General features: G+C 45.4%; 1 protein-coding gene across 1 annotated transcript in view; it reads right to left on the minus strand.

Moving 5' to 3' along the window:
- Positions 1 to 27049, minus strand: part of XAB2 (XPA binding protein 2) — a 144082-nt gene extending 117033 nt beyond the window's left edge. The window contains exons 1-3 of the mRNA XM_078682501.1: positions 27003 to 27049; positions 23079 to 23227; positions 4768 to 4891 (exon numbers count right to left, since the gene is read on the minus strand). Coding sequence (XP_078538627.1) covers positions 4768 to 4891; positions 23079 to 23227; positions 27003 to 27029 — 300 coding nt within the window. The 5' untranslated portion in view covers positions 27030 to 27049. The remainder of the gene's footprint in view (positions 1 to 4767; positions 4892 to 23078; positions 23228 to 27002) is intronic.
- Positions 27050 to 27750: the final 701 nt, after the last annotated feature.

A 27750-nucleotide genomic window follows, 5' to 3' on the forward strand; every position in this document is an offset into this window, starting at 1 on the left:
CTGAGTGCATGGGTTAGTGACTAAACTGTCTTAATTTGTGCATCATTATGTCTGTTGTTCTGTAAACTGCTGCATGTGTTGATCAGTAGCTATATGATTAACTATATGGGTTATTGATTGATTGTCCAAGTATTTGTATAGGAGACTGAGTGTGTGTGTGGCTGGCTGGGAGGTGTGTGACTCTGTGCCGATCAATGTGTACTTGTATCAATGATTGTATAAGAAAGTAAGTATGTGTTAGTGTATGTTTGAAAATGTAAGGTGCTCTATGTTTAACTGTATAGACAAGAAAATGGAAGTGTGATTGATTCTTTACAGGACTGACTAGGTGTGTGAGTAACTCCATGGATGAGTGGCAGAGTGTAAGTGTCTGTATAGGTGTATGAGTGCATATGATAGTGTTGTAAAGATGAGTGATTGTATGTATGAATGATTGTATGGGTGAATGAGTGAATGTGTGTGTAGACGTAGGAATCAGTGAGTACGTATGTAGTAACTAGTATTGGTGTGTCAATGGTTTCAAAAATTATACTCTGTATTTAACACTGGGTGAAACAGAGGTTATATTAAAACGTGAGGAGATGCATTGTATTGTCACATGAATGATATCATCAGTGATGTGGTCATTGATGTCATTTGAGATGTCATCAGTGATGTCATCAGTGATGTCACTGACCATGTCATGAATGATGTAATATGTGACATGATCAGCAGTGGATTGCGGGTGCGCGATATATAGTTAGTGCAACTAACTATATATGGAATTTCAATGGTTTTGTGTGAGTAAAATAAGGTTTTTTAAATGCTAATTCCTAACTATATATGGTCTATAACCTATGGTTTTTTCAGTGAATTTTCAAGGTTTTGTAAATGCTAATTCCTAACTATATATGGTCTATAACCTATGGTTTTTTCAGTGAATTTCAATGGTTTTTTAATAGCAAATATCATAAGCTGTCGAATGTCAAGTACGTGGTAAGTAAAAACATTTTCGTGTTTATGCACACTGATCTGCTTTGAATACTGCCCCCCACCCCTCATTTCTATTAGGAGTACTCTCTCTTTGCAGATAGTGAAGGGTAGTTAACGCAGCCCTTTGCCCCCTTTGTAATACGTCGTGCCTGCTTCTCTCTCCATTTGATTGATTGTTCTCTTTGGTTCATTCTCTATTTACAAACAAGCACAGAGTCGCAATACTCTGTTTAGTCTTTGCAGATAGCGAAAAATCGTGTAAAAAAACAAAAGGAATCGAGCAAAATCAGTAGGCCACTAATGGGATCTCTTTTTGACCTCGCTAAAATAGAAACATTAGGAACAACCTGTTGAAAATAGCAATGCGTATGTACATAAGCGGCGTTCATTTGTGTTCACAGTACCCCTTGTTGATTGTTTCAATCGAGCATTGAATTGTTCGAAGTTAATTCTCTTAAGGATCTTCTCTACCTGCAAACGAGGAAGAATAGGAATATTCTCTCTCCCTTTGCAGATAGTGAAGGGTAGGTAACGCAAGCCTTTAACACGTCGTACCTATTTCATTCCTCATTGATTGATTGATTGTCCGAACATTGACTGTTTGGGAATTAGTTCTTTTTGGAGGTATTCCCTGTTTGCAAATAAACGTAGGAAAATCTTTGCAAGTAGTGAAAGGGTACGTAATGCGGACCTTTCTCCCCCGTTGTAATCTGTCATGCCTATCTACTCCCCACTGATTGATGCACCTTTTTCACCCGGACCATTTACTAGAGATACGTCATCTGGCCCGACCAGAGAGCACCCCTAGTGAAAAGGACATATGCAATAATAACGAAGTGATCACTGTATCCTGTTAACAGAAACTTTACCATGAAACAACCTGGAAAGAAAAAAATAGGAAAACGAAAATCAGTAGGCCACTGATGAACATGAACTTTTATTAAACAACAAACAAAGAAACGATAACATAACGTAATGATAAAACCTATTAATGTCCTAGAAACAAGAAAACGTTAAAGTATGCCAGTGGTGAGAGACCAGAAAAAAACAGTCCGAGAAACCAAATCACCCCTCGCTGTCCCAACTCATGCACTCTGAAAGTTCAAAGTTTTGAGGAGTGCTTGTAACATTGTCTGAAGCCTATTTGCAATTGCTTCATCTTCACTATTCTTAAAGTAAGTGGGGGCTGTTGTGATGCGGTGCCACCCTGAACCGCTTGACGGAGGCCCCCGAGGGACGGTGTCATGTCGCGGACTCGGAGGGGGCGCTTGGCTCCGGCCCCCTCCCCAAGTCGTGTTGCCCTGGTGTGGCCTGAGATCGCCCCCGACATAGGTGGCCGGCTCCCGGGGTCAAGCGGAACTTTTTTCCTTTTGGTGACTCTTCCATTCTTCACCTTGTCCCACAATCCGTTTCACCTAAAGACACGCTGTAGTGGGGCACCCCTTTTCCGTTTCATTTGCCATTCAGCCCGCTTTTGCTACACTGTGCCTCTTCCGCTATTCAGCTGTTTACCGCCCGCTCTTTCGACTACAGCGTCTCGCTCACCATGTACTTGAGTTGCTCCCGCTCTTGCGGTGCAGCGATAGGCGGCTGCCACAGGACTCTCAAAATGGCGGCCATCTCTTCAGATTTGGGCGTGGTCCACTAAAATGGGCCTGCGACACCTTGGAACTCGGACGCTTGTCTGCTAGAGCTTGGGCTCCATTCTCGAAAGCGTCCCCTCATCCTTGAAGATTCTACAAAAGTCTTGGGGGCCCCCGACTCCCGCAGGCTTCTGGTGGGGAGCGCCTAGCATGATTGCTCGTGGAATGGCCACGACGGAGCTACGAAATGGTGGTGCTCTCATGCTAACGCCAGCTTCAGTCTGAAACATCCAGAAACACTGTAGACTACCAATTCGATCAGTTCCGGTAGCGCTCCAACGTGACCCGGTAGAGAAGAACTTGCCCTCCCCTCTTTGACTGATGGTTCTTGTTGCCTGTCCCTTCTGTTGTCATTTAACAGAACTATTTAGCCTGCTGAAAGGGGTTGTGTGCCGTCCGCTGGTTGGTGGAGACATTTTGACTATATTCTGGACCTGCGTTGTCGCGTAATGCGTCATATGACGTGCCGCGTTAGAAAGTTTAATAAATTATTAAACACAATAAACAATCCTTAAAAAATAAAAAAAAATAAAAAATAATCAACAAAACCAACAATCAATTAACAACAGTATTTGAAAAGTCTATCATTCATTTTTCATTGCAGTACGCTGCCCAGAAAGCTTCCCGGTTCCCGGACCGGGCGCTACCCACGCAAAAAAACAAAAAAAAAATTTTTTTTTTTTTTGCCCCGCGGGGCCGTTTTAAAGCCTCCACATTAAACCTAGGGGGTCAGGGAGGATCTACTATGCCCCCTTATGGTTATTTGCCCCTTTGTTTTGGCCTCCTCTTGTCTCTCGATCCTACCGAGAGACAAGATGGCGGCCGCTACGGACTTTTTGGAATGTTGACAGACGCCAGAGAACCAATCAGCTTCGCTTCACAAAGCTCCGTTGCGCGAAAAGTACGCGTCCTGGAGCGCTGCCCAGAGCGCGCTTACAGATATATATCTTTTTTTAAACGTTAATTTCTCAAAATCCACTGGAGCACATATATTGAGACCTACAAAAGGCACATCGGGCTAACAGTCCCTACAATTTTGCCAAGTTTCGTGCAAATCCATTCAGCCGTTCGGGCTAAAAGTGAGGCCAACCGCCCTATGGAAATTAACATGGGAAAAACGCGTTTTGGGACCCCCCTTTTTTCTCGGCCCCCCCTTGACGAACCCCCCCAAAATTTTCAGGGGCTGCTCAGAAACAAAATGTGCCATTTTCCTGAAAATTTCAGCCAATTCCGTCCACAAACGCCAAAGTTATTAGACATAGAATTTTCAAAAATCCCATAGAGAAAAAATCCTAACTATATATACCTACTGGCGACCGCCAGTAGGTAATATATATATATATATATATTTTTTTTAATGTTTTAAAAGGGGGGGGTGTGGTATTCTAGATTATAGAAGGTTCATGTTAGAATGGTGATATGTCATGTTAGAATGGTGATATGTCATGGGAATGATTATTGGTGGAGCGGTTAATGAGGAGACCGGTTTGCTATTCTGGTGGTCTCCCTGTGGATGTTAAGCTGTTCTTCTTTATGGAAATAAATCCTACAACTTGGACCCGCGTTTCATCTTTTATTCACAACACATAGCACACGTCTTTACCCTTGTAGATCCACCCACATATCGGTCACCTTCCTTCAGACTTGACACAAGTTTTCATGTCTTGTCCAGTTTGCCACACAACCACTAGGCCATCACATAAGATACCAAACACCTCTACTCCCAGTCACAAGCTCCCAAACACATTTAATCCTCCTACAACTTCTCACACTACCTCTCAACATGCTTGCTATGTCACTCACACCTTATCACTCTTCCTTAAGCTCACACAACCTTCTCCATCCCCTCCAGGGGCCTAAACATATTGTTCCATCTCCTGACTTGTCCCTCATACCTTCAGCTTTTGAAAGCTTCCACAACCCCTTCATTCTCCCACAGCCCCTTCATGCTCCCACAGCCCCTTCATGCACCCACAGCCCCTTCATGCTCCCACAGCCCCTTCATGCTCGCACAGCCCCTTCATGCTCCCACAGCCCCTTCATGCTCCCACAGCCCCTTCATGCTCCCACAGCCCCTTCATGCTCCCACAGCCCCTTCATGCTCCCACAGCCCCTTCATGCTCCCACAGCCCCTTCATTCTCCCACAGTTACCTTGTGCATAAAGACCAATGCCCTCTCATGGCAGTTGTTCACCTCTTCAAACCCAGGGTCAATCGCACACCGGGCCTTCACCTGTTTCCGGCGCTGTTTCAAGTAGTTGTACCATAACTTGTAGCTAGAAATGAAAAAAGAAAGTCAGTGAGAAGTGAGAAGTTGCCTCTCTGCAAGCCCTATTCTTTGGAGAACATACTTGTATAATGCTGTGCTTCAAGAGAATGCCCAATGTTCTATGCCCACCTCTCTTTTTCTGGGTCAGATGCCTCTTTTTCCACAGCCACTGAAGCATATATGCCAGATTATCAATATCAGTTGCTATACTGGTTCCTTTTCTGCAAAACACATTGACATTTCTATACTTCCTTTCATTTGCTCTCCTTAAAGACCTTTGGCGATTACAATATAAAACAATATAAATTTCCCTGAGGAGTATTTACATTGGTGTGCATTTTACCTCCTGGCAATTGATCTGTTGGAATATAAAGTGAAAGAGCAGTGGTGCACTTGCTCATTTGACAAAGTGCACCCATGGACTTTTTCCTCTGTCAATGTGTATCAGTCGCAGTCTCAGGACAGATGAGACATATAGAAAATAAGAAGCCGATCAGCATGCAAACATTGAGCTCCTGCGGACAGCCCTAGATAATTGGCAATCAATACGAAGAACTTTAGAAATCCCCTATTACCATCCTCAGGCCCCAATTTGGGATTCTCCTGGTACACCGGAATGCTTACTGGACCGACTCGCCCTTCCACTGAGAACAGCAGGTCTTATGAAATGGGAGGACCTATGTAGTAACTCGACATTATTAAGTTGGGAATCCCTATCAAATTTAACAGAAGGTACCATCACAAGATTAAAATTTTACCAACTATCTTCATGGTGGGGGAGACAGAATTGAACCAATGAGGAAGAGAGTCCTATTTATGAATCAATAAGCAGGGAGAGGGGATGGAAGGGTGAGGTTGCACTATGGTACAAGACATTGGTGGGAACTAAAGATAATCTAGAGGCCGAAATCATTAAGTTATGTGATAATTCTACAGTACAGAATTTAGGAGACCTATTAAAGGTTTGGATGGACTCCTTCACACTATCTCAAAAAATTATAAAACCATCAAACTTGAGAAGAAACCACCTGTTTACGGCATATAGGGCATACTGGACTCCTGCAAAACTTTCTAAGATCACAACAGAAGAATACTCATGCCCGAGATGCAGGTTCCCAGCAGCAGATGATGGGCATATGTTTGTTGAATGCCCTGAAATCGCTAGTTATTGGAGTCAGGTGTGTGGGTTTTTAGAAGAGGTACTGTCAATACCAATAATTTGCAGCCCTAGATTAGTTCTCTTTGGACTTCCGCATGATTATGATATAAGAAACTGCACCTCACAGTTTATTTTTAACGTAGCTGTTATTGCCAGGAGGGAGATCTGCAAAGAGTGGAAATCAGAAAATCCCCCCAAATGTGTTGACTGTCTAAGAAATATAATGGCTGTGAGTCGTCTAGACATGTTATGTGGTGGGGAAAATTCCATTAAGCTCTGGTCTGCATTAAAGACATGGTGTGAGAAATAATACTAACGAGTCCAATGATTATGCCAGAGGTTAAGTGGTCCTGTCCTCCCAAAGTGGCAAGTAACATCGTGAATGGGAGTTGGACTGGAAACGACCTACCTCTGGGCAATCTCCGTTGGCTATCCACAAACTCAAGGGCCGGGAAGGTTGGTTTGTGCTAGTGGCCTGGAGTAAGCCCATCTAGAGATAATATCTACTGGTGGCATATATGAGGACAAAAAAAAAAAAGCATGCAAACATTATTTCAGGAATTCAGTAGAAAATCATATTTCAGGAAAAAGACAAGCATAACAGCTGGATGCAAAGCACTGCGAAAGGGAATAGATCAGCTAAAGACAATGGCCATCTTCTTTCTTCCACCTACTTTAGACGCAAGCCTCCATAGCTGTAAAGCCAAGAAAGTAATTTTTCATATTGAGAAAATGTTATACTATTTTATCCGCATTAGTATAGCATGCGCCATTTCTGGATGTCTGTGAGATTTCTCAATGATGAGATCATGAGGTTAAGATGGCATGATTTTACTAAAGGTGAACATCGAACTGTTTGGTGTATTATCTAACAATGATAAGGCAGAATGGCTGGGCCATTAAATTAGTGCAGCAAGGTTAAAAGGTTGTCCACTGCCCAGTATGAATGTTAGTGCTGCTAATGGCATGCTGCCAGATATAAAGCTGGAGATTTACAGGACACATGCGTGCGGTAAGCTTAAGCTCACATCTAACGATTGCGCGAGCCTGCTATTTTGCTTTGGTGCAAGTAGGAAACTGGGTTTTTGTTGCAGTAGCTCCCCCCACACTTTTTGCCTGGTATTTGATGCAACTTTGAATGGAGTGCACTGGGTCCCTGCTAACCTGGTCCACAGTGCCAGTATTCCTTCACCAAAACAAGTTAAGTGGTCAACTGATCCCCAATTGGCCAGACCTTTAACACCTCTGTAAGTCCCAAGTAAGTGGTACCCCTGGTACCCACAGCATAGGTACTAAAGAGGGTCTCTATGAGCTGCAGCATATTGTGGGCCACTCTAAGGGACCCAGCACCAAACTAAAGCAGACTGCCACTGTAGGCTGGATGCAAGGTGCTTTAAAAAGTGAAAACACAACATGGCACACACCTTGTGTGCCATGTCCCCTAACAATGCATGGAATATTTGTAATTCGCCCCCCACAGCAGGCTTTACTGCTCAGCTCTAAGGCAGCATGCATTATATTATATGTGAGGACATATCTGCATGAGCATATATGCCCCAGTGCTGGCCAGTTCCATTACTAACAGTGCATGTGACAGGGAAGCCATCTTAAGGTACGTACTGGGCACTGGTCAAAACGAGTTTCCCAGCTACAAAATTGCTTCACTGAAACCCATGGTGTTTGTTATCAAACACCTCGTATTAATAAACCCACACTGATTCCAGTGATGGATTTATTAATGCATGCTCCCCGAGCGTACCTTAGAGCTAATCCTAGAAAACCTACCAACCTCTAGTGTATTGGCCGACTTCTCCTGTCCAGCCTGCCACCACAGATGTAATTGGCACTAGGACTGATGGGAAAATATGCTGGTAAGGTGGCATGTTCACCCTCAGGCTAGTTCCACCCCTAAGGTGGGCTGCCTGTAGTGAACACGACTTGGAAAAGTCCACCATCTTGGTTTTTGGTGGAATAAGGTCTTCTGGGTAAGGGTTGTGCTCACAGGAAGTGGCCACATAAAGGGTGTAGTCGCCCTATAGGTAGGAAACCCACTGGCTACTAACGACAAGGAAGGAGTGGACAGAGAAGATTTCTGACCCGAGAACAGAGGAGGACAACTGCGTTGGTGCCAACCCTGACAGCCAGCCTGCTGCACCCGACTCTCATGGAGAAACCGACTTGTCCTGCCGCTCTGCAGACTCCAAGAAATGAAGAGGGCAAATCGCCAGAGAACTACCTTGGAGTAGAGGAGCTACTCCCCTGCAGCCGCAGACACCATAGAAGCAAGATCCAGTTCACTGGGATTGCCGTGCTACTACAGGTCAGATCCGTCCTCCATCCAAGTGTGGGGATGCCAGGACCGACTGGTGCAGCACAGTACCAATACCGGGTGTACCAGACCCTTTAAACCTACCAAGGCTTGTTGTGTCCAGACCGGACACCAACACAGAGGGAGACTGGCCTATATGTTGAGGGACTTCAGAGATAGGGAGACCCACACTGAGAGTGGCCCACCACCCTGTTAGCCCCTTTTCTACAGGACAAAGAGTGAGCCTTTGACCGGCGACACCAAACACCTTAAAGCACCTCTGCACCCGCGCCCCACAACACAAGTCCAAGGGAGTGGATACTGCCAACGGGGTCCTGAGAACCTCAATGGCTGAGCCCACCCTTGCACTGGCTTAGACTTTACTCCCAGATGCCACCTCTTGCAGCCTCGGACCCGACACCAAAAGACACCACTGCACCCGAGCCCAAAGAGAAGTGGCTCAATGGTGTCCCTACATGCCCGAGCATCTCAAGCACTGAGCCCCCTTGTGGGCTCATCTGGATTGGACCCCCAGTCTGAGCTTGCAGCCTTTTTTTGACCGGGCCGATCCCCATGAAAGTTAAGAGGGCATCCAGTGCTGAAATACACCTCTGCACCCGTCCGCCCTAGGTGATCTGTTGCTGTTGCTTTGGAGCATGCCCCATACTCTACTTAAGTCTAGAAGAAAGGGTCCTGTAAGTCGCTGATAAGTACTCAAATTCAATACATGTTCTCCGCCATACAGTAACATTACCACTCCAGAAATTGCAGTCACCTTTTGGAACGTATACAAATTCATATCTTGAAAAGTATTTACCCAATTCCGATGATCTTGGTATCTAAATTCACATAAAAATAAGTGTTATTTTTGTAAGTTGGTGTCAGATTTCTTTATTGAGTGAATGTCTCACTTACTGCCGCTGTGTGTTCAATAAAAGCTTAGCACTACCCTCTGTTAAGAAGGACTGCTCGTCCACAATACCACAAAAGAGAGCATTTCGGTCCAGGGCTGGACTGAGAACCGAACTGGCCCTGGCAAACTGTTTGGCCGCCCCCTCCAGGGGAAGGGGGAGCGGCTGAGCTGTTTGCTAGGGCCGGTTGCGGACGATTTTGTTACAGGGGGCCGATATTGCTGGCCCCCGGTAACAAAGACGGCCCCCAGGGGCCCAAAACCAGCCCTCACCCTGGCGCCCAACCAGGAAAACACAAACTGGGCTAGCCCGGCTGTAGCGGGCACCGTGTGTTATCATTTGTGCCTCTGCAAATCAGTTGGGGTTTGCCTGGACTCTTTACACAGTGTACCTCATTTTGGTTCACTACATAAAGAGCCAGCTTCCTACAGTGTTGAGCTGCTGACCTGGAGATTCAGTTATAAGCTGACAAAAGTTATTTTGCGCTGGCAACGCATTGCCAAATATTTGGATCTGGTGCTCAACTATGCACCCGAGGTTAGCTAGAGGACCGTGTAATATTTTCTGATGGGTATTGTGCACTGTGGAAATATGGTCAACAAAGGATAAATGGCTGCAGGAGGAACGGGGTGTTCTATTGCAGAGTCAATTGCCTTTTTTAAATATGAATCTTTATTATATTTTATGTAGAAAAGACAAATATTGGCAATTGAAATAAAAATTACATAACACATTAAGTTTGAACTAATATTACAATATAAAATTAAACTATATCACCACTCATTAGTAAGTCTGTTTGAAAATATTTTCAATCTTTATGAGAACAATACTTTCTGCTAAAATGAAAGTGAAGTATGGAAGAGGATTTTTTTAATATGTATTGTTCAAATTCTTCTATATTTCAATTAGCTTTAGGTATTAAAATCCAGATACTTGGTGACGTCGCCTAAGCCGAGATGTCAAGGACATGTAGTCTTTAAGCACCGCTCCAGCAACACAGACTGCAGGTGCCAACGACCTGCCCTGGCAGTAATCTGATGCTGATGTGGAATGGTGGCCAGGGTTGACAAAGCTGTGAAACACAAAGCCTGAAAAGACAGCTGGTGCCCGCGATACAGATGAGGCCAGAGTTCTTAAAGGAGTCCCAGACAACAAGTTGGCAGTCAGCTGAAAAGAGCTTGGTGGACTCACCATAGGAGAGACAGGCCACGAGCCCTAATCCTGATGACAAGACGTCAGCAGCCGTGGGGTTCAATACCCCAAAATACCTCCCTCAGAAGTTTGTACTTTCTTGTGGCTGCAGAAGCTCTAGCATCTTGCTGCTGAAACCACAGAGATTCCTTAAAAAAAAAAAAACTACAACCGCACTTTCTCTGGATTCGCCCCGGAATTTGGGACGCCGTGCCCCCTGAAATCAGACTGATTCCCTCAACTGCATCTTTCAAGAAAGAAGTTAACGTTCTGCCCTAGATTCTAAGATCTCCTCTCTTCGTACCCTTCATGACACATGAATTACACTCATGACTACAGCTCCCCGTTTATATATTTGTTTTTGAACTATCGGTCTTGACATTGTGTTGTACCCTCCCTTATCTAGGGTGCTACCATATCCTGGATTTTTTCTCGATGATGGTATCATTGATTCTATTTGTTCTCTGCACTCTAAACAATTGTTAAGCGCGCTGATACCCACAAGAATCATGTTTGCGCTATATATAAAACTTTCTAAATAAAAATACATAACAATTAAATAAATACACCTGCTGCTTATCTATAGACTTTCTGAGATTTGAGAATGGCAGCATTAATTCCTTTTGACTTTAGAACCACTGTATACTTTGAAAAGCCGAAAGTATTGTTCTTTAGTATCGAAATAAACTTAAAATTATGGGACAGAGTGAAACAGCAGTGATCAGGGTCATCAATGAAAAAGAAAAAAAAACAAAAGGGAGGCTGGTCAAGGCTGAATATTGCCATCCGATTGCCAGCAGAATCAGCCGCGGTCGGTAGTGAGAGTACCTGCTGGGCGGTGACGTGGGGAGGGAGAGGGGCAGGGTGGGGGGTAGTAATCTATGGATTACGGAGCTTTACAGGAAAGTAAACATATAAATAAATAAAACGAATTTCGTTGCTCGCATTGTATCGCATTTGGGGATGCAGTGCACGCAACGAAATTTGTTTTATTTATTTATGTTTACTTACCTGTAAAGCTCCGTAATCTATAGATTACTACCCCCACCCTGCCCCTCCTCCTCCCCACGTCACCGCCCGTCAGGTACTCCCACTACCGACCGCGGCTGAGCAGAATCCTTTTTATTTGTTGATAGTCAGGTCAGACCAAGGCCATGCAACCCATGGAACCTGACAGGAAGGCTGAAATCATGTTAGCCCAAGGGTCATTGTATGCGGGACTACTACCAAGCAACACAATTTGGATTTCTAGTAGAATGGATGAAGGAATAGACCGAAAAGGGATAGTGCATGAAGGATCACATCCAGGCACACAGAAAGGTCCTGGATATGGAAGCCCCAACAAAGTGGTAATCTCTACAAATCACCAGCTACCATTCTTAACACGATCAGGAAAAAGCAAGGCACTTACCACACATCCCACACGCTTTACACCACTATGAGGAAATTAACATTTTAATTCCGGGGTGAAGATGAAATCTTTCAAGGCATGGAAGGAAGCAAGATGCTTCAGATTACGGACGTTTCGCAAAGAATAGATGAAGGAGCTTGAGGATCTTAAATAAGAGTATATGTTGTCAGAGTATGAATGTTTTAGATTCATGCAGGCAGTCACTTGTTGCACAGTGTGAGATACAGCTTGGTGTAACCATAAACATCACAGCAATAGAAACATGCATTTGTGGCCAATGTGAAACTACCATGCTACCTCCAGAATTTACGAGGTTTTAGTAGCAAGAGAAACTGAACAAAGGCCAAGTATCAAGTAGCTTGTAAAAAAAAGCTAGGAATCTAGCAAAACGTGTCCAATGGCAAGAGATTTTTAAAAACAAGTGCTATGTCTGTCGTGCCGAAGGCAGAGAAATGGTATAAAAAATGTTTATATAGGTGGCACTTGATGACTGCAAGATTGGATATGATAGATCCTAAAATGTCAGAAGCTTGGAGGAGAAGATGTGGGAATAAGGCCTCCAAAATGCACATATATACTTTAGCCTTGCCCTAAGATGAATTCTAGGAAGGTATACTGAATATCATATGGAGTCAGATAACGTGCTGCCCGTAGATGCTCTTACATGGGTGCCCCTCAGAGAGGGCCTATGCACTACCCAACAAAAAGGGTAATCTTAATACGGACATGCTTCTAGCAGCAAAGCAGAAAACTGATACACAATGAAGAAAGGCAGTAACCCCCACCAGAGAAAAGGCTACTACACATGTGGCTTCTAGTCAGGACGGAGATGCTAGAATACAGCATATAGTGGAGGGCTAAACCATTTATAAATGTTTGGGTTCCCCTGGTAAAGTATCTAGTCAAGGATTCTCAACTATTGCATTGTTCAAATTGATTGGACGTCCTAGGTATCATGAAGGGGGCTCTCTATGAATGTACCTGCTCAGCTTGTGACTGATGGAGGGAATTGGCAGAATTCAAATGTATATGGACGAATGTACAGCAGGCGAGAAGAACCACAATAGAACAGAGGGTGGGCGTCAGTGAAGAGGTTGGGTTAGTTTGTAAATCAGTTACTCGAGGGAGTTGTGCAATTTGTTTTTGTAACCTTTGTCTTCCTGCTTCATCGTATGTTGATGTAATGTGAAACACTGATGCATACTGTCAAAACACTATGATCTTTTAAAACACAATAAAAACAAGTGAAACTAAATTACAGATATGCTGCCCATATGCTATCAAAAACATTAATTTTATCTCTCGAAGAGCAAGTCACTCCTTCTAGAGTGACTAGTTTCAAGATTTCTGAGACCCAGCTAATGATGTCCACAAAGTTTGTTTTTTCCCAATTTTTTATGATTCATATTTAAGTACCATTATCACTGTGCATCTACAGTCTAGTGTGAGCACCAATGCCACTTGTCTCGGAAAGGTCACTAAAATTACTAATGTGTCTTATTGCACTACTATGCAGTTAGTTATTTGACTTATTCATTGTTAGAACAGTCCCCAAGAACCATCTGGGAGCATTCCATAAGCAAATGTTTGTAGTTTCCTATGCTAGAACTGAATTTCCCATCAGAATCAATCAATCATACAATTTAAAATGTTTACACAGTCCAGTGTAACATGAAACATAATGTATGTTGTGTTAGTCTTCCAGACAGGTCTGTGATCATAGTTGGGGTATTGGTTCATTTTTAAACCAATTCCACTTCTGAAATTCTAAGCCCAGTTCTTACGATGGAACAGATTTGCATTTTATAAAAACGTAAAACTTTGTGTGACCTGTTTCCCTATACATGATAGAGGGCCCCTAATCCTACTATGCCAATTTCATAGCCTAATATAGGCAATGTAATTTTGTAATGCGCTGGGCCACCAATACCTGGGTAAGACCCTCGAACCCAGAAACGTATAGACAGGAGCTATGCATGGGACGCTCACACCCGAGATCATCCTTGTATTAATAAATTATATACGGTCATTCACTAAGATACTATTGCGAGAGACGACTGATAAAAATTATTTTAATGTAATAACATTTCAAGTTAGTAAATAAAACTAAATTGCTTTATCCCTGTATTTGCCATTGAAATAGTCACTTGTATTTGGTAATCATGCAAGAAAATGAACATATGGTTGACAGCCAGCACGTTTCACCTGTGGTAGGTGCTCAGATCTGAGGCATTCTCAAGCCTCCAAAATTATTAAAATTGGAGTTGGCACGAATATTACTCTTGGGTGTTGTGGGGTGATAAAACCTAAACATCATCAATAATTATCAGTCCAGTACTTTAGGTGTTATGTAAGTAGCTGCTTCTGTAATGTCCAAAGTCATTGGTACAAATAAACCGAGGTTGTGTGAATCAAGGCAAATGGCTTCTGTATGTTTGTATAATAAAGCAAGTAGCCCTTTTCTTGAAACGGGCTGCAGCTTCCAGGCAGCAAATTGCTTAATAGTCCAGTAGACCGTTTTCTTCGTCTTCCACGCATACACGGATTCCTCACAGGAGCTGGGAGTTTTTGGAAGACATAAGAGTTTTCGTACTCTTCCATAAATTACCTATGCCGATTTATTTTTTTTCCACATCTTCCAAAGTATTTTCGTGTGTTCCGCAACTCATATACTATTGCACACATCCTTTTGTTGACATCATATTTCTTAAGTTCAGCTTCCCTCAAAGGCTTAGATCTAACAATTTCTAATTGTGGACTACTCTCAAATATCTTAAAACTCTAAAATATATACGATTTGTTTTTTTGTTTGTCTGGCAATTGTAATACCCAGAAAAATTGGGTAATCTGACTACCACTTAAATGTACACTTTGTTCATGGTAATTTATTACTAATTTCACTGATCAACATTCCTGAAGTTTTCCCCGAATTACCTGTACACCCTCAAACATTGTTATCAATTCCAATATGGCATAAATCTGTTTTTCGAGATCAGATCAGATTAACAAAAGCATGGAAGAAATGTATATGAGTCTTTATATGAATATGCCTCTCAACCATTCCCTTTACATTTCGCATTGCCTCAATGTTAGTGCAAAAGTTCCTAAAGTAATGAAGACTTGGAACAAACGTGAAAATGCCCCTTAGAACAATGAAAAGCTTCAATCAGGTAAAATTCACTATGACCTTTGCCATTTGTCCTTTGTATAATGATATCATGCTTTACTAAAAATTACTTTTCAATTGCGGATAAACATAACTGGCATTTGCACTACAACTATCAAAAGCCAAATTGGATGACCCTATTTTATAATACTTGTTGAAGAGTTTTAGATTGCTCATCTGACCAAAAAAAAAAAAGTGCCCCAATTTTGTAAGCACCCTAGTTTAACTAGACGGAGCACATTTGCTGTACAAATTAAGTGTTACTAGTGCTGTTGAAGGTGCCATAAAAATGGTGCATAGTGAACCAAAATGTGTACAGACAGAAAAACAGGACTCCCTGCATAATAATGAAAAAGTTCTAGGTTTAAGCCAACAAGATTACTTTTATTGTGTATCTATGCCAAAACCATCACCTGCATAGACTATTATCGTTAGTATATTATGGTGCTATAAAATGTGTAAGTGTGTAACTTCAATACAAATAATTCAATCAGCCCTCCCCCATACTCTGGAATTCGATGTCACCCTTATGCTGTTCCTTTAACTAACGCCTGCTTTATCTATCATTGTGCCCACATACAATTAATTCTTCTCAACTGTAAACACTTACATGAAAACATTGGCTCATTAGGTTGTCTGGGGAGTCCTGTGCATGTTATTCAGGTCCTGATTTAGCCATGCTACACTTTTAAGATAAACCCTGCGTAAATGACTTCCATTTATTAATTGCACGTTTATTCTCATGTGAATATCCTGAAAAGAGAGCATGGTTCAGACCTTCCTGAACCCGAGTTTTAGATCAATCAATCAATCAATGCATTTGTATAGCGCGCTACTCACCCGGAGGGTCTCAAGGCGCTTGGGGAGGGGGGGGTCTGCTACTGCTCGAACAGCCAGGTCTTGAGTTGCTTCCTGACGGCGAGGTGGTCTTGGGTCAGGCGGAGGTGGGTGGGGAGGGAGTTCCACGACTTGGCAGCCAGGTAGGAGAAGGATCTTCCTCCCGTAGTGGCTCTTTGGATGCGGGGGACGACGGCGAGGGCGTGGCTGGTCGATCGAAGCTGGCGGGTGGGAGCGTAGAAGTTGAGGCGGTCGTTGAGGTATCTTGGGCCTTGGTTGTGTAGAGCTTTGTGTGCGTGGGCGAGGAGTCGGAACGGGATTCTCTTGTTGACGGGGAGCCAGTGCAGGTCTCTCAGGTGTCCGGAGATGTGGCTGTGTCTGGGGATGTCCAGGATGAGTCGTGCTGAGGCGTTCTGGAACCGCTGGAGTCTTTTCTGGAGTTTTGCGGTGGTTCCGGCGTAGAGGGAGTTGCCGTAGTCCAGTCGGCTGGTGACGAGGGCCTGGGTGACCGTCTTCCTGGTTTCGGTGGGGATCCACCGGAAGATCTTCCAGAGCATGCGTAGGATGTTGAAGCACGAGGACGAGACGGCGTGGACTTGTCTGGTCATCGAGAGGGAGGAGTCCAGGATGAAGCCCAGGTTGCGTGCGTGGTCCGTTGGTTTGGGTGCGGTGCCCAGGGCAGGGGGCCACCAGGAGTCGTCCCAGGCGGAGGGCGATGATCCCAGGATGAGGATTTCCATCTTGTCTGAGTTCAGTTTCAGGCGGCTGTTCTTCACCCACTCGGCTACGTCTTTCATCCCTTCGTGTAGGTTGGCTCTGGCGGTGGCGGGGTCGTTGGTGAGGGAGAGGATCAGCTGGGTGTCGTCGGCGAAGAAGATGATGTTGAGGTTGTGTTGGCGTGCGATGGCCGCAAGGGGGCTCATGTAGACGCTGAAGAGGGTGGGGCTGAGCGAGGAACCTTGAGGAACGCCGCAGATGACTTTGGTGGCCTCTGATCTGAACGGTGGGAGGCGGACCCTCTGTGTCCTTCCGGCGAGGAAGGAGATGATCCACTCCAGTGCCTTCCCTTGGATTCCGACGTTGCTGAGGCGCTGCACTAGGGTGCGGTGGCAGACAGTGTCGAATGCCACGGAGAGGTCCAGGATGATGAGGGCCGCTGTTTCTCCGTTGTCGAGCAGGGCTCGGATGTCGTCAGTGGCTGCGATGAGGGCGGTCTCGGTACTGTGGTTGGCCCGGAAGCCAGACTGCGAGGGGTCGAGGGATCCATTCGTCTCGAGGAAGGCGGCCAGCTGCTTGTTGACGGTCTTCTCGATGACTTTGGCAGGAAACGGGAGGAGCGAGATGGGGCAGTAGTTTTTGAGGTCGGTGGGGTCCGCTGAAGGTTTCTTCAGGAGGGCGCTGAGTTCGGCATGCTTCCAGCTCTCCGGGAAGGTTGCGGTGCTGAAGGAGACGTTGATGATGTCCCGTAGATGGGGAGCGATGACGGAGTCGGCCTTGTTGAAGACGTGGTGGGGGCAGGGGTCGGATGGGGATCCGGAGTGGATGGAGTTCATCGTGCCTATGGTTTCTTCGGTGTTGATCGGGGTCCAGGCGCGGAGGGTGGTGGTGGGGGTCGCTGGTGTGGTCGTGGGGTGCGTTGGCTGTGTGCTGAAGCTGTTGTGTATGTCTGCGATCTTGTTGTGGAAGTACGAGGCGAGGGAGTTGCAGAGGTCTTGCGATGGGGTGATGTCGTTGTTTCCGGCGCTGGGGTTGGAGAGCTCTTTGACGATGTTGAAGAGTTCCTTGCTGTTGTGGGCGTTGTTGTCCAGTCGTTCCTTGAAAGCTGTTTTCTTGGTGGTGTGGATCAATTGGTGGTGTTTTCGAGTGGCGAGCTTGAGGGTGGTCATGTTGTCTGGTGTCGGGTCTCTGCGCCAGGCTCTCTCGAGGGCTCGGCAGTTCTTTTTGGATCTCTTGAGTTCGTCGGTAAACCATGGTGCTTTCTTACTGCCGGGTCTGTTGGGCGGGGTCCTCAGTGGGGCAAGGTCGTCTGCGCAGTTGCTGATCCACGTCGTGAGGTTGTTGGCGGCCTGATTGGGGTTCGCTGAGCTGGCGGGAGGGACCTGGCTCAGGGATGCGGCGAGCTGGTCGGCGGTGATCTTGTTCCAGCATCTGCGTGCAACCTGTTGCTGGTGGTGGTGGATCGTGTTCTTTCTGAAGGTGAAGTGGACGCATCTATGGTCCGTCCAGTGCAGTCCGGTGGCGTGGCTGAAGGAGATGTCCTTGCTGGAGGTGAAGACGGGGTCAAGCGTGTGGCCAGCATAGTGGGTGGGGGTGGTCACCAGCTGCTTGAGTCCGAGGTTGGCGAGGTTGTCTAGCAGGGTGGTGGTGTTGCGGTCGTTGTTGTTCTCCAGGTGGAAGTTGAGGTCCCCGAGGAGGATGTAGTCAGCGGAGGGGAGGGCGTGCGGGCTGATGAAGTCGGCAATGTCCTCGCTGAATTGTGTGCGTGGTCCCGGGGGTCTGTAGATGAGGGTGCCTCTGAGGGTGGTCTTGGGGTCGGTGTGGATCTGGAAGTGCAGGTGTTCGGCGGCTGTGAAGGTGGTGTCGGAGCTGGTCGTGATGCGGATGGTGTTCCTGTGGATGATGGCGATGCCTCCTCCGATCTGATTGGCGCGGTCCCTCCGGGTGATCTTGTATCCGTCCGGTATGGCGATGGCGATGTCGGGCGCTGAGGAGGCGTTCATCCAGGTTTCGTGAGGAAGGCGACGTCTGGTGATGTTGTGTCGAGCAGGTTCCAGAGCTCCACGGCGTGTCTGTGGACGGAGCGGGTGTTGAGCAGGATGCACTTCAGGTGGTTGCTGCTGGTTCTCGGCTCGGCGGGTGTGAGTGTAGTGCAGGTCCGGATGCAGGAGAACTTGCAGGAGTGGCAGCTGATGGGTCCGTGGGTGCGTCTCGGGGTGGCTCGGTAGCAGCCGGGGGTTCGGCCGGTGTTGAGTGCGTTGAGGGTGGCGGCGTCATAGGTCTGGCGGGTGGACTGACATCCTCGGGGGCCAGGGGTTCTGGCGCTGGGCGCGGGCCAGGCGCGGACGGGCGCAGACGGGCTTACCTTTGGCGCGCCTTTGGCGCACAATCGGCGCACAATCGGCGCGCCCGCTGCGCGTTTGACACTCTGCCATATGTGGAGAGTGGGGGGGCGGAGCGAGGGAGGAGCAGCTGGGAGGCGGGAGCGGGGCGGCGAATGGGAGGAGCGACAGAGGGAAGGGGGCGGGGCCGCAGGGGGGCAGCAGGGAGGTGGCGGGAAACGCGGCAGGGGCTGGGCACAACAAGGGGACAACACAGCGAACTAAAGCAGAACAAAATTAACACAGGGTAGAAATACAATGACAAAAATACAAATACAAAACCGCAAACTAAAGCGGAGCAAAATTAACACAGGGAAAAAAGTACAATACAAGGCAGCGCAAACAGGGCAGAAACAGCAGCAGCGGTCGGGGACCAGGAGCACAGCTGCGGGCAGCAGCGGCACTCGGCGGGAACGGGGGCAGCCTGGACTCACACACGGAGGAGTGAGCGCGGTGCGTGGGGTGACCGGCCCAGAGGGTCAGAGGTCACTGCTCACCACCGTTCGCCCTCTGTCCTATATGGTCCAGTGGGAGGGAGGAGCAGCTGGGAGGCGGGAGCGGGGCGGCGAATGGGAAGGCCGACAGAGGGAAGGGGGCGGGGCCGCAGGGGGGTAGCGGCGGGGAGCGGGGAGGTGGCGGGAAACGCGGCAGGGGCTGGGCACAACAAGGGGACAACACAGCGAACTAAAGCAGAACAAAATTAACACAGGGTAGAAATACAATGACAAAAATACAAATACAAAACCGCAAACTAAAGCGGAGCAAAATTAACACAGGGAAAAAAGTACAATACAAGGCAGCGCAAACAGGGCAGAAACAGCAGCAGCGGTCGGGGACCAGGAGCACAGCTGCGGGCAGCGGCGGCACTCGGCGGGAACGGGGGCAACCTGGACTCACACACGGAGGAGTGAGCGCGGTGCGTGGGGTGACCGGCCCAGATGTATATTCTAAATGCTGTTGCTACACATTGAAACACAAAGTACCCCACAAACAAGCTAAATCCTTTACAAACGTATAAATAGCAAAAGAAAACTGACTTTCACCTGTAGAATCACTGTTGTAACTAGAGAAATCACTGAACCAGACGAAGTAGTCTATTGCCTATACGTTCTGTTCAACAGTGAGCCACGCAATTCCCATTCAAAGACTTTTCAGATACTGACAAAGTTATCTAATCACTGAGGCCATTCTGGTATGGGCTTCTGAGATCCTAGACCAGAGCAGTCGAGAGCAGAGAGCAGTGGGTGCGGTGCCGCCGGTATCGTAGGAACCGCGGCGACTGAGAGCGGACAACCCAACGGAACAACGGACCAGGCCGAGAAGAGTGGACACCGGGCCCCGCTGGACGGAGAGGAGCGTCGAGGAGTGCTGTGAGGCTGCAGCTGAGCTGAGGCGGAGGCCACGAGTGCGAGTGCCTGCAGGTGAGCACGTGCAGTAGTGGTGCGAGGAGAAACCTGCGGGGGCAAAGGCGAAATCTAATGCAAACCGCCAACTGCAACCCGCCATCCACCACCCGCATTCAGGTAATCGCCCCAGCAAGCCGCCCCTCCTCCCCTCCTGACTCTTGGTATTTGTTGCAGCTTCTCTAATTTCCTGTCTGTCCCAGTCTACCCCCACTCCACCGCAAGCGCCACAAAGACCTACTCACATTTAACCTGCGATTCATTCCGAGGGTGCATGCCGCTCCCTCTACGCAGCCAGCATCTTTCCAGCCAGCGTCTTTCCAGCAGGAGCCAAGAACACTTCTCAGAGTGTCCTCCCCATGAGCCTGCCTCTATTTGCTTCTACTGCCTTCATTGTGGCAGGAGCAGCAAGCTGAGAGCACTCCCAACGCAGCCAGAGCTGCGTGAAGCCTCGGGGGAAGGGCAGGAGCTGAATTCATTTTTTAGGGAGGAAAAAGCCACAACAAAATCACCTTAAGTGGCCAGACCTGCCATTATACTTGTCTAAGAGCCGCAAATCAAGGATAGGAACCATTCCTTAACAAGGCAGAGTTACTTCCATTGCAGTAGGTGCCGGAACCGTCAAAAAACATCTCATCTAACACAGCAGAAGGAACAAGTGTTTTCTTACCTCCAACAGTGAAGCACTGCCTCCAACGTACATAACAGATACTACTTTTGTCTGGTCCATAAGGAGTGGAAGAGGATTGGGAAGAGCACCTCCAGGGGGGAATAAAGTCAGAGAAGTAGAGCTGCTTGTGGACTTAGGGTACTTTAAATATACTCTAAATATGAGGTTGGGCAGAAAAAAGGGGGCAGTCAGGGGCTGTCATCCGTAAGCCTAAGCAGGAGGAGGAGGGTCACGAAGCAGAGGCCACTAACAACCCAGTACTAAATCTAGGAAGCTGCCGTCCCTAACTTTACCAACCAAAAATCTCTTAAAAATTCCAATTTTTAAAAGATCCAGCTTCATCCATATTTTCCACCAGTGGCAAAATTCAGGGCCTTCAAGAATAGCTCCTCCCCCTTTTCCCACAACAATTACCACAACAATCACCGACTACACCAGACAAAGAACAAGTCACAGTGGCCCAACCTGTGGTCATCAGGCCATCACCAGAAAATACTTGCGAACACAAAACAAAAAAAAACAATAGCCCGCCTGCCCTCCAAGAAGGGGAGGTGGAATGGCGAGCCAAGGATCATCCTCGGTGTGAGGAGGCCCAAATGATGATAAGGGCGGAACCGATCGATAACTGATGGGTACTTTCACAAATGTGGAGATATCCTGTGGCACTTAATTCACTCTGGTCTTTCCTATTTTCTTTGAGTTTGAGTTTCAGGCATTGTTCAGCAGACAGTATTTATAGACCCACTATCACTCTTTAGTGTTTATACTGTTTGAGTGGGGATCGTGACTGTGTTTGGTCTTTAAACTTTCCCTTGGACCCTTTTCCTATCTGTTTTTGTTATATTATAAGAGCCAAGGATCATACCACTTGCCGACTTCAGCCTACTCCCTCCCCAACGAGCAATGCCATAACTGACTTAATTGATCCTAAAATGTGGAAGGAAGCACAAAATGCAAAAGAGTCTACAACAAAGACTGGCAAAGTCATAAACCCAGGGCAGGACGTCTCAAGTGGACACAAACTGAACAAATCACCAGAATGTGATCACCACTCTAAAGTTTAGTCTCAAACAGACTCCCACAAATACCCCCATGATCCTATATTACATCAGGAGGCCATCAAATCGGCCCAACCGACATCAGGCGCTGAAACAGGGGGCACCCAGGTCATCCCCAAAGAGTCCTCTGAATCCCCATTGGATTCCCCGTCTTCTAGGGGAGGCGGGCTGGACCCCCTCTCCTATCTGGGATCACAGGAGTGGGCAGACCTAGTAGCATCCCACGCACCGGGGACTCCAGAAAAACAGCCACCGCTCACAGCCAGTATCAGTTCAAATCATGACGCGACACAAGGAAACGTCAAAGAAATCGTGTCCAGCAACTCGATTCTATGCAAAAACTCTCCAATTCCCACTCTGATCTTAAGTTCTCCAATTCAACCGGGGAAACAGGTATCGAACACATGGGACATTCTACTAAACACAATGCAACGGACTGTTGATGTACTACATTACCAGGCAGAGAAAATGGACCTGCAGTTGTCACTACTAGATACTTTGGCCCTTTTCGTGGGAGGAATAGACGAAAAACTAGGCCAACTAAACCTCAATCAACAGAGCTCAGCAGGAAGCTAAACTGATCTGCAGCTGCGGACCCATTATCGACAAACTATCAACACTCCCCTCAATCTACTCTAATAGATGGCCTGCCAAAGGGCCGAATTACAGAGAAACCAAAGGCAACCTTAAAAGAAGCAGTGTCCAATGAACCATTGAAAAGGGATCCGATCATTGGAGAAAAAAAACTGACACCAGCCTCTCGACTTATCAAGGAGGCAGTCCGCATTCTAGAACCATCCCATTCAAAGACGATGAATATGACTTGCAGAACACTTATATCAGAATTCCATGCTCATTCAAATAAGTGTCAAGAAAAACAACATTGAGTTTCTAAATAAAGTGGAATGTGTGCCCAGATCTCTGCATCATCAAGTTTACACTTTACATTGATTATGAAAGGAGTCTAGAAAAAGGTACTAACCTTCCAGGAAGTTCTTTGAGGGCCCGTTCATAGATCAGGTTAAGCACGTTTTGTGGGGCATTCTGCTTGAACTCGATGTAGCGAATCCAGCATTTGACAGAGAAAGGATTACGCAGGATTTCCTCCTCATACTGTAAATCCTCTTCTTCCTGTAGAGGAGGCAGTTATTTAGTCCCAGAGGAGGTTGAAACAGAATAAAGCTTTTAGACAACCCAAAGAAAGTTACCATTTGACAGAGCTTCATAGACCTTAGCTACGAAAACTCAAGCGATGAGTAGACATATCTTAGAATGTTCAGTATAGAGTAGTAAAAAGAGGCAAAGTTATCAGACATCAGAAATGGCTTTTTCTAGGAGACATTATACTTTAACATCAACTATGATAACCTATTCTAATTCAATAACAATGTGTAAACATATATGCATAAATAGAGTTCTGCTTATTTCTACTAGCACATACTTAAAATAGATAATTAGTTGGCACATTTATATTATTATCTTAAACTATCATTAAGTGATTCAGTGGACATTATAATACAACACAGGTAACGAGAGTGAATGGTTTGTAAATGCCCTAATTTATCCAAAAGTACATTATTTCACCTTAAAAGACAGGTTCCAAGTCACATATTTTTATTGTTTAAGTGCCAAGCTTGCCATTTGTTGGAAACCAGAATTCCAGTGAATATTTAAAGTAGTTCCTCTGTAACTAATGGGTTTGTAAACTGCAAGTGTTTCTTTCAATACTAATATTTCAACATGTGGGGTATAGAGTAATATTCCAAATCATTGCCAATCCTCATTGGCCATGCTAAGAACACTATAACAAGAGTTCTGACTTTTCAGATACTGACAATGTTATCTAATCACTGAGGCCATTCTGGTATGGGCAGTGAGTCTATCCATTACTCCCAGGTATCCTAGCACTTACAGTACTGCCTTAAAGGGTTTCAAGCTCAAAATCAAATTTTATTTTGTTTAATTAAAATCATACAATTCAATTAACACAATTATGATGGCAATCAATGCTTTTTAACCAAACCTAAAAAGGTGTTAGTAACAGCATATCATTTAACTTTAACAATTTAAAACAGTAAAAGTTTAAAATATACGGTTTATTAATTCATAAGGATTGGTTAAAAAACAAATGGGTCCACATACTTAATAAATGTACTATATGGTTGTGGGCAACTCTCATTCAGACATGCTGAAATTGAGCCACAACAGAAATGAATTCAAAATGTAATAAACATTGTCATGAACAAATGTTTTGGTCACTAATCATGATTAAGGCTCCCTGTTTTCCGTTTTTACGGATTTTTACAGAAAAATACAGACAGAAAGCAATGTTTTCTGTCTGCGTTTATTTTTAAAAGTGGATAAGTCCAGAAAATGGTGCTTCTTTTAAGTGACTCTTTAAGTGACATATTTAAGTGAGCAGACGGACAGTACGGGAAATTAAAAAACAGGATGAAATTTCTTTAAATAACGGCATATGTCAACATACATTTATGGTATAATGCTAGTATTTACCAGTGGATGTATTGTTGTGTAATATTTGGCAGCTTAAATAGCTAAAACATGACAGACACCAAAACATGAGTGTGCATCTATCAGTTAAATAGATATGGAGACGTATAGTTTTACAACTTCATTTATATGTATTACACAAAATAAACATGGATAAATACAGATAAAATGGCCAAAAAATAAATATAGATAAATACAGACAGAAAGGGCCAAAAAATAAATACCATACAACAGAGAGCCCTAATCATGATCTGACAGCAACATAGGATATGCACCAATAACTTGGCTATACAAATACAGAAAATACAGCATTAAGCCCCTCCCCCTTGCTCCACCCCAGTGCTGAATTCTCTGATCAGGACAAGGTAGAACCAAAGCTGAATCGCCTTAACTTTAGTACGCTCGAGCGTTGGTTGTTCACCATAACTTTGAGTATGAACAAACAGGTAAAATATGTGGTGAAACATTATGTCTTCTATAGAACTATGCAGTCAACTTAATACATACAATACCTATCTTCTTAAAATCTGAAAGTTGGATAAAAATGTTCCAATCCTCCTTAACCACCATTGAAGTAACTGATCCGTTAAGTAAAATGCTCTAAAAATGTTTCCTGGTTTATCTTAAATTTGCCTGAGCTTAAACTCCTTAACTTACAATCTGTGGCACAATCATTTGAAACGCTGGACACTATTCGTAAGCAAAAATGCAAAAGTAGACACAGAGATCTAGATCTCTGCCTAAACGTATGTTTTATTTTATTTTTTAGGGGGTGGGGCGGGGAATTCACAAACATCCCCAAAAGTACACTTGTGTGATGCACAGTTTTCCAGGTGTTCTACTGGGAAAGGCAGGTGAAATTTCCCAAAGGCTCATTGCCCCTGTGCAGAGTTCTCCATAGCAGAGAACTTCAGTCAGTTGGAAATTAAACTTCTGGTGCAAATATGCATTTTTTTTTGTCTACGAAAACATTTTTTCCGATTAAGAAATCAATGTCCCTATACCCCAGCAAATCTGGTGGTGATATCTTCTACTTCCCGTCCTGGATAGGGAGTTTCCTCGGCACTTGGCTCTGGTAAATCTCACATTTCCAGGGTGGAAAGGGGGTCGGTAAGAAGTATGTGGATGCCCACAAATACACAAGTCTGTGGCTGATCCCAAAGTTTCAGTGCAAACTGCACTTTGGAACATCCACTTCCCAACCCTTGAGTGTGATTTACTATTATGGAATTTCTCACACTTATGGATGAGAAATTTGCAGTAGTAAATTCATTTACTCTGGACAAAATCCCTTTCATTCTTCCTGGCAGGTGAAACACGCATTAGCAAAGCAATAGGTCTCACATTTAGGATGTATTGGCTTTGCCAAGGTCTTCTGATAATATATGTACAGCTTCGGCAAAAAAAGCTGATGCTCTGCAGCACGACCAAAAGAAAAAAAATATGTGATGATGAGCTCGCATCATTTTGTAGGCATGTGTATGCATCAGGAAGCGCATATGTATCATGCCCCTGGCCACTCTGAGACTGGGATTACCACCTGCTGCAAGTGGGTATTCTACTTGCAGTATATCATACTACCTCACTGAATGCTTGGAATGGAAGTTCTCACTGATAAAAGGGCACTAAGTGTAAGCAGTCTATCATGTTGTCTTCTGGCTCAGGGTCTTCTGAGATTCCTAGTAGCGCATGCTGCCCCCCACATTATAGAACTGCTGGGACTACCCTCAGGCGTACTGGGCATAGAAACTCAAACTGCAGGGTAATCCAGAACTGGCAGTTCTGACAGCTTTCATTGACAATGTAGTACTGTCAGAACTACCTTCTTTATTAGTGTATTCTGGAACTGGCAAGTGTACAGGCTTATTCTAAAACATTATTGGGCAGGTATAAGTTGTCAGTCAGTCAAGATTATGTTTATTTAGACCTTAGTCTTTAAACAGTACTGACTGGCAGGTAGAAGTAGCTGCTACACTGTATTACTCGCGGAATGACATCGTTATCACCCGGTTCACAGCACCCGAGACCGTCCCCACTAGGTGCTGCCTTAAAAGTAAAGCCCGAGGGCTGTACCCCTATCACATGGAGTACTACTACGTTCATTATGTGGCCTACATGCCACTACTCAGTTCCAGTAGCTACCTGTTGCTCCGACACGCTAGAGACCTGCAAGTACTGCCTAACCAGAGCGTCCTCAAGGTTGTAGCATTACTGTTCTTAACGACAGAAAGGTTGCACTCTGTAGCTTGTGGCATTGTGCAGTCTGGGACATTTGGCAGTCTAGTCTATTTAATAAAAAAAAAAAACAGTTGCCCAAGTGCGTGCTGGAACTTGCAGTTTTGGATAGTGATGCCCCTCCACTCTTCAGTCGCCCACCTTTGCTTTCGGAACTTACAAAGCTAAGCTCTGGCTTCCCCGGCATCCTCCAACAGTCCAGGTGGGAGTCCCCAGTGGGACTCGCGCGACCGAAACAAACACCTTCCCGGCGATCGCTGATGATGTGTAAAAGCAGGACGAATGGGCAGCTAGACTATGACGTTCGATTTACGGCAGTCTGCGAGGTCGCCATCTTTGGTCAGGCTATTCTAACTGGTTATGACGCCGGCGGCCATTTTGAAATGGGTTCTGTGCGACGGCTATGTCTGCGCCCATGTGCCATTTAAACAGAGATTCTGACAGCCTGAGACCAACTCCGTTTTACGTATGAGTAGGTTCTGTGTAGAACCACACCATAGCGGGCAATAACCATACACTATAATACAAGACCGAACGATTGCTAAGGGCTGGCACTTTAGCAAGAAGTCCACTTTCACCTTATGTTTTTCAAACCGCAGAGATTAGCCACAAAAAAAGAATGATCCCCAAACATGATAATCGGTAACGCGTGGTCCGGTGTTATCAAAGCCTCTTCAACCCATTAATCAACCTAAGAGAATCCGAGATGGAGTCGTGTCTGATGTTATTTTATGTGGGTGTAAGAGAAACAAGCATTTGCAATGCACGTTTTTTTAATGCAGATTTTATATAGCACAAACTCGACCCGAAGGTAATGGACAGGGCACAAGTCCTAAAAAAAGAAGTGGGGTGTTAAGTAGTCGATTAGTAGAATTACTTAAATACTTTTATTAAGTAATATATAAGAT

This window comes from Lissotriton helveticus, chromosome 1_1 (genome assembly GCF_964261635.1).
Source record: "Lissotriton helveticus chromosome 1_1, aLisHel1.1, whole genome shotgun sequence".
NCBI lineage: Eukaryota > Metazoa > Chordata > Amphibia > Caudata > Salamandridae > Lissotriton > Lissotriton helveticus.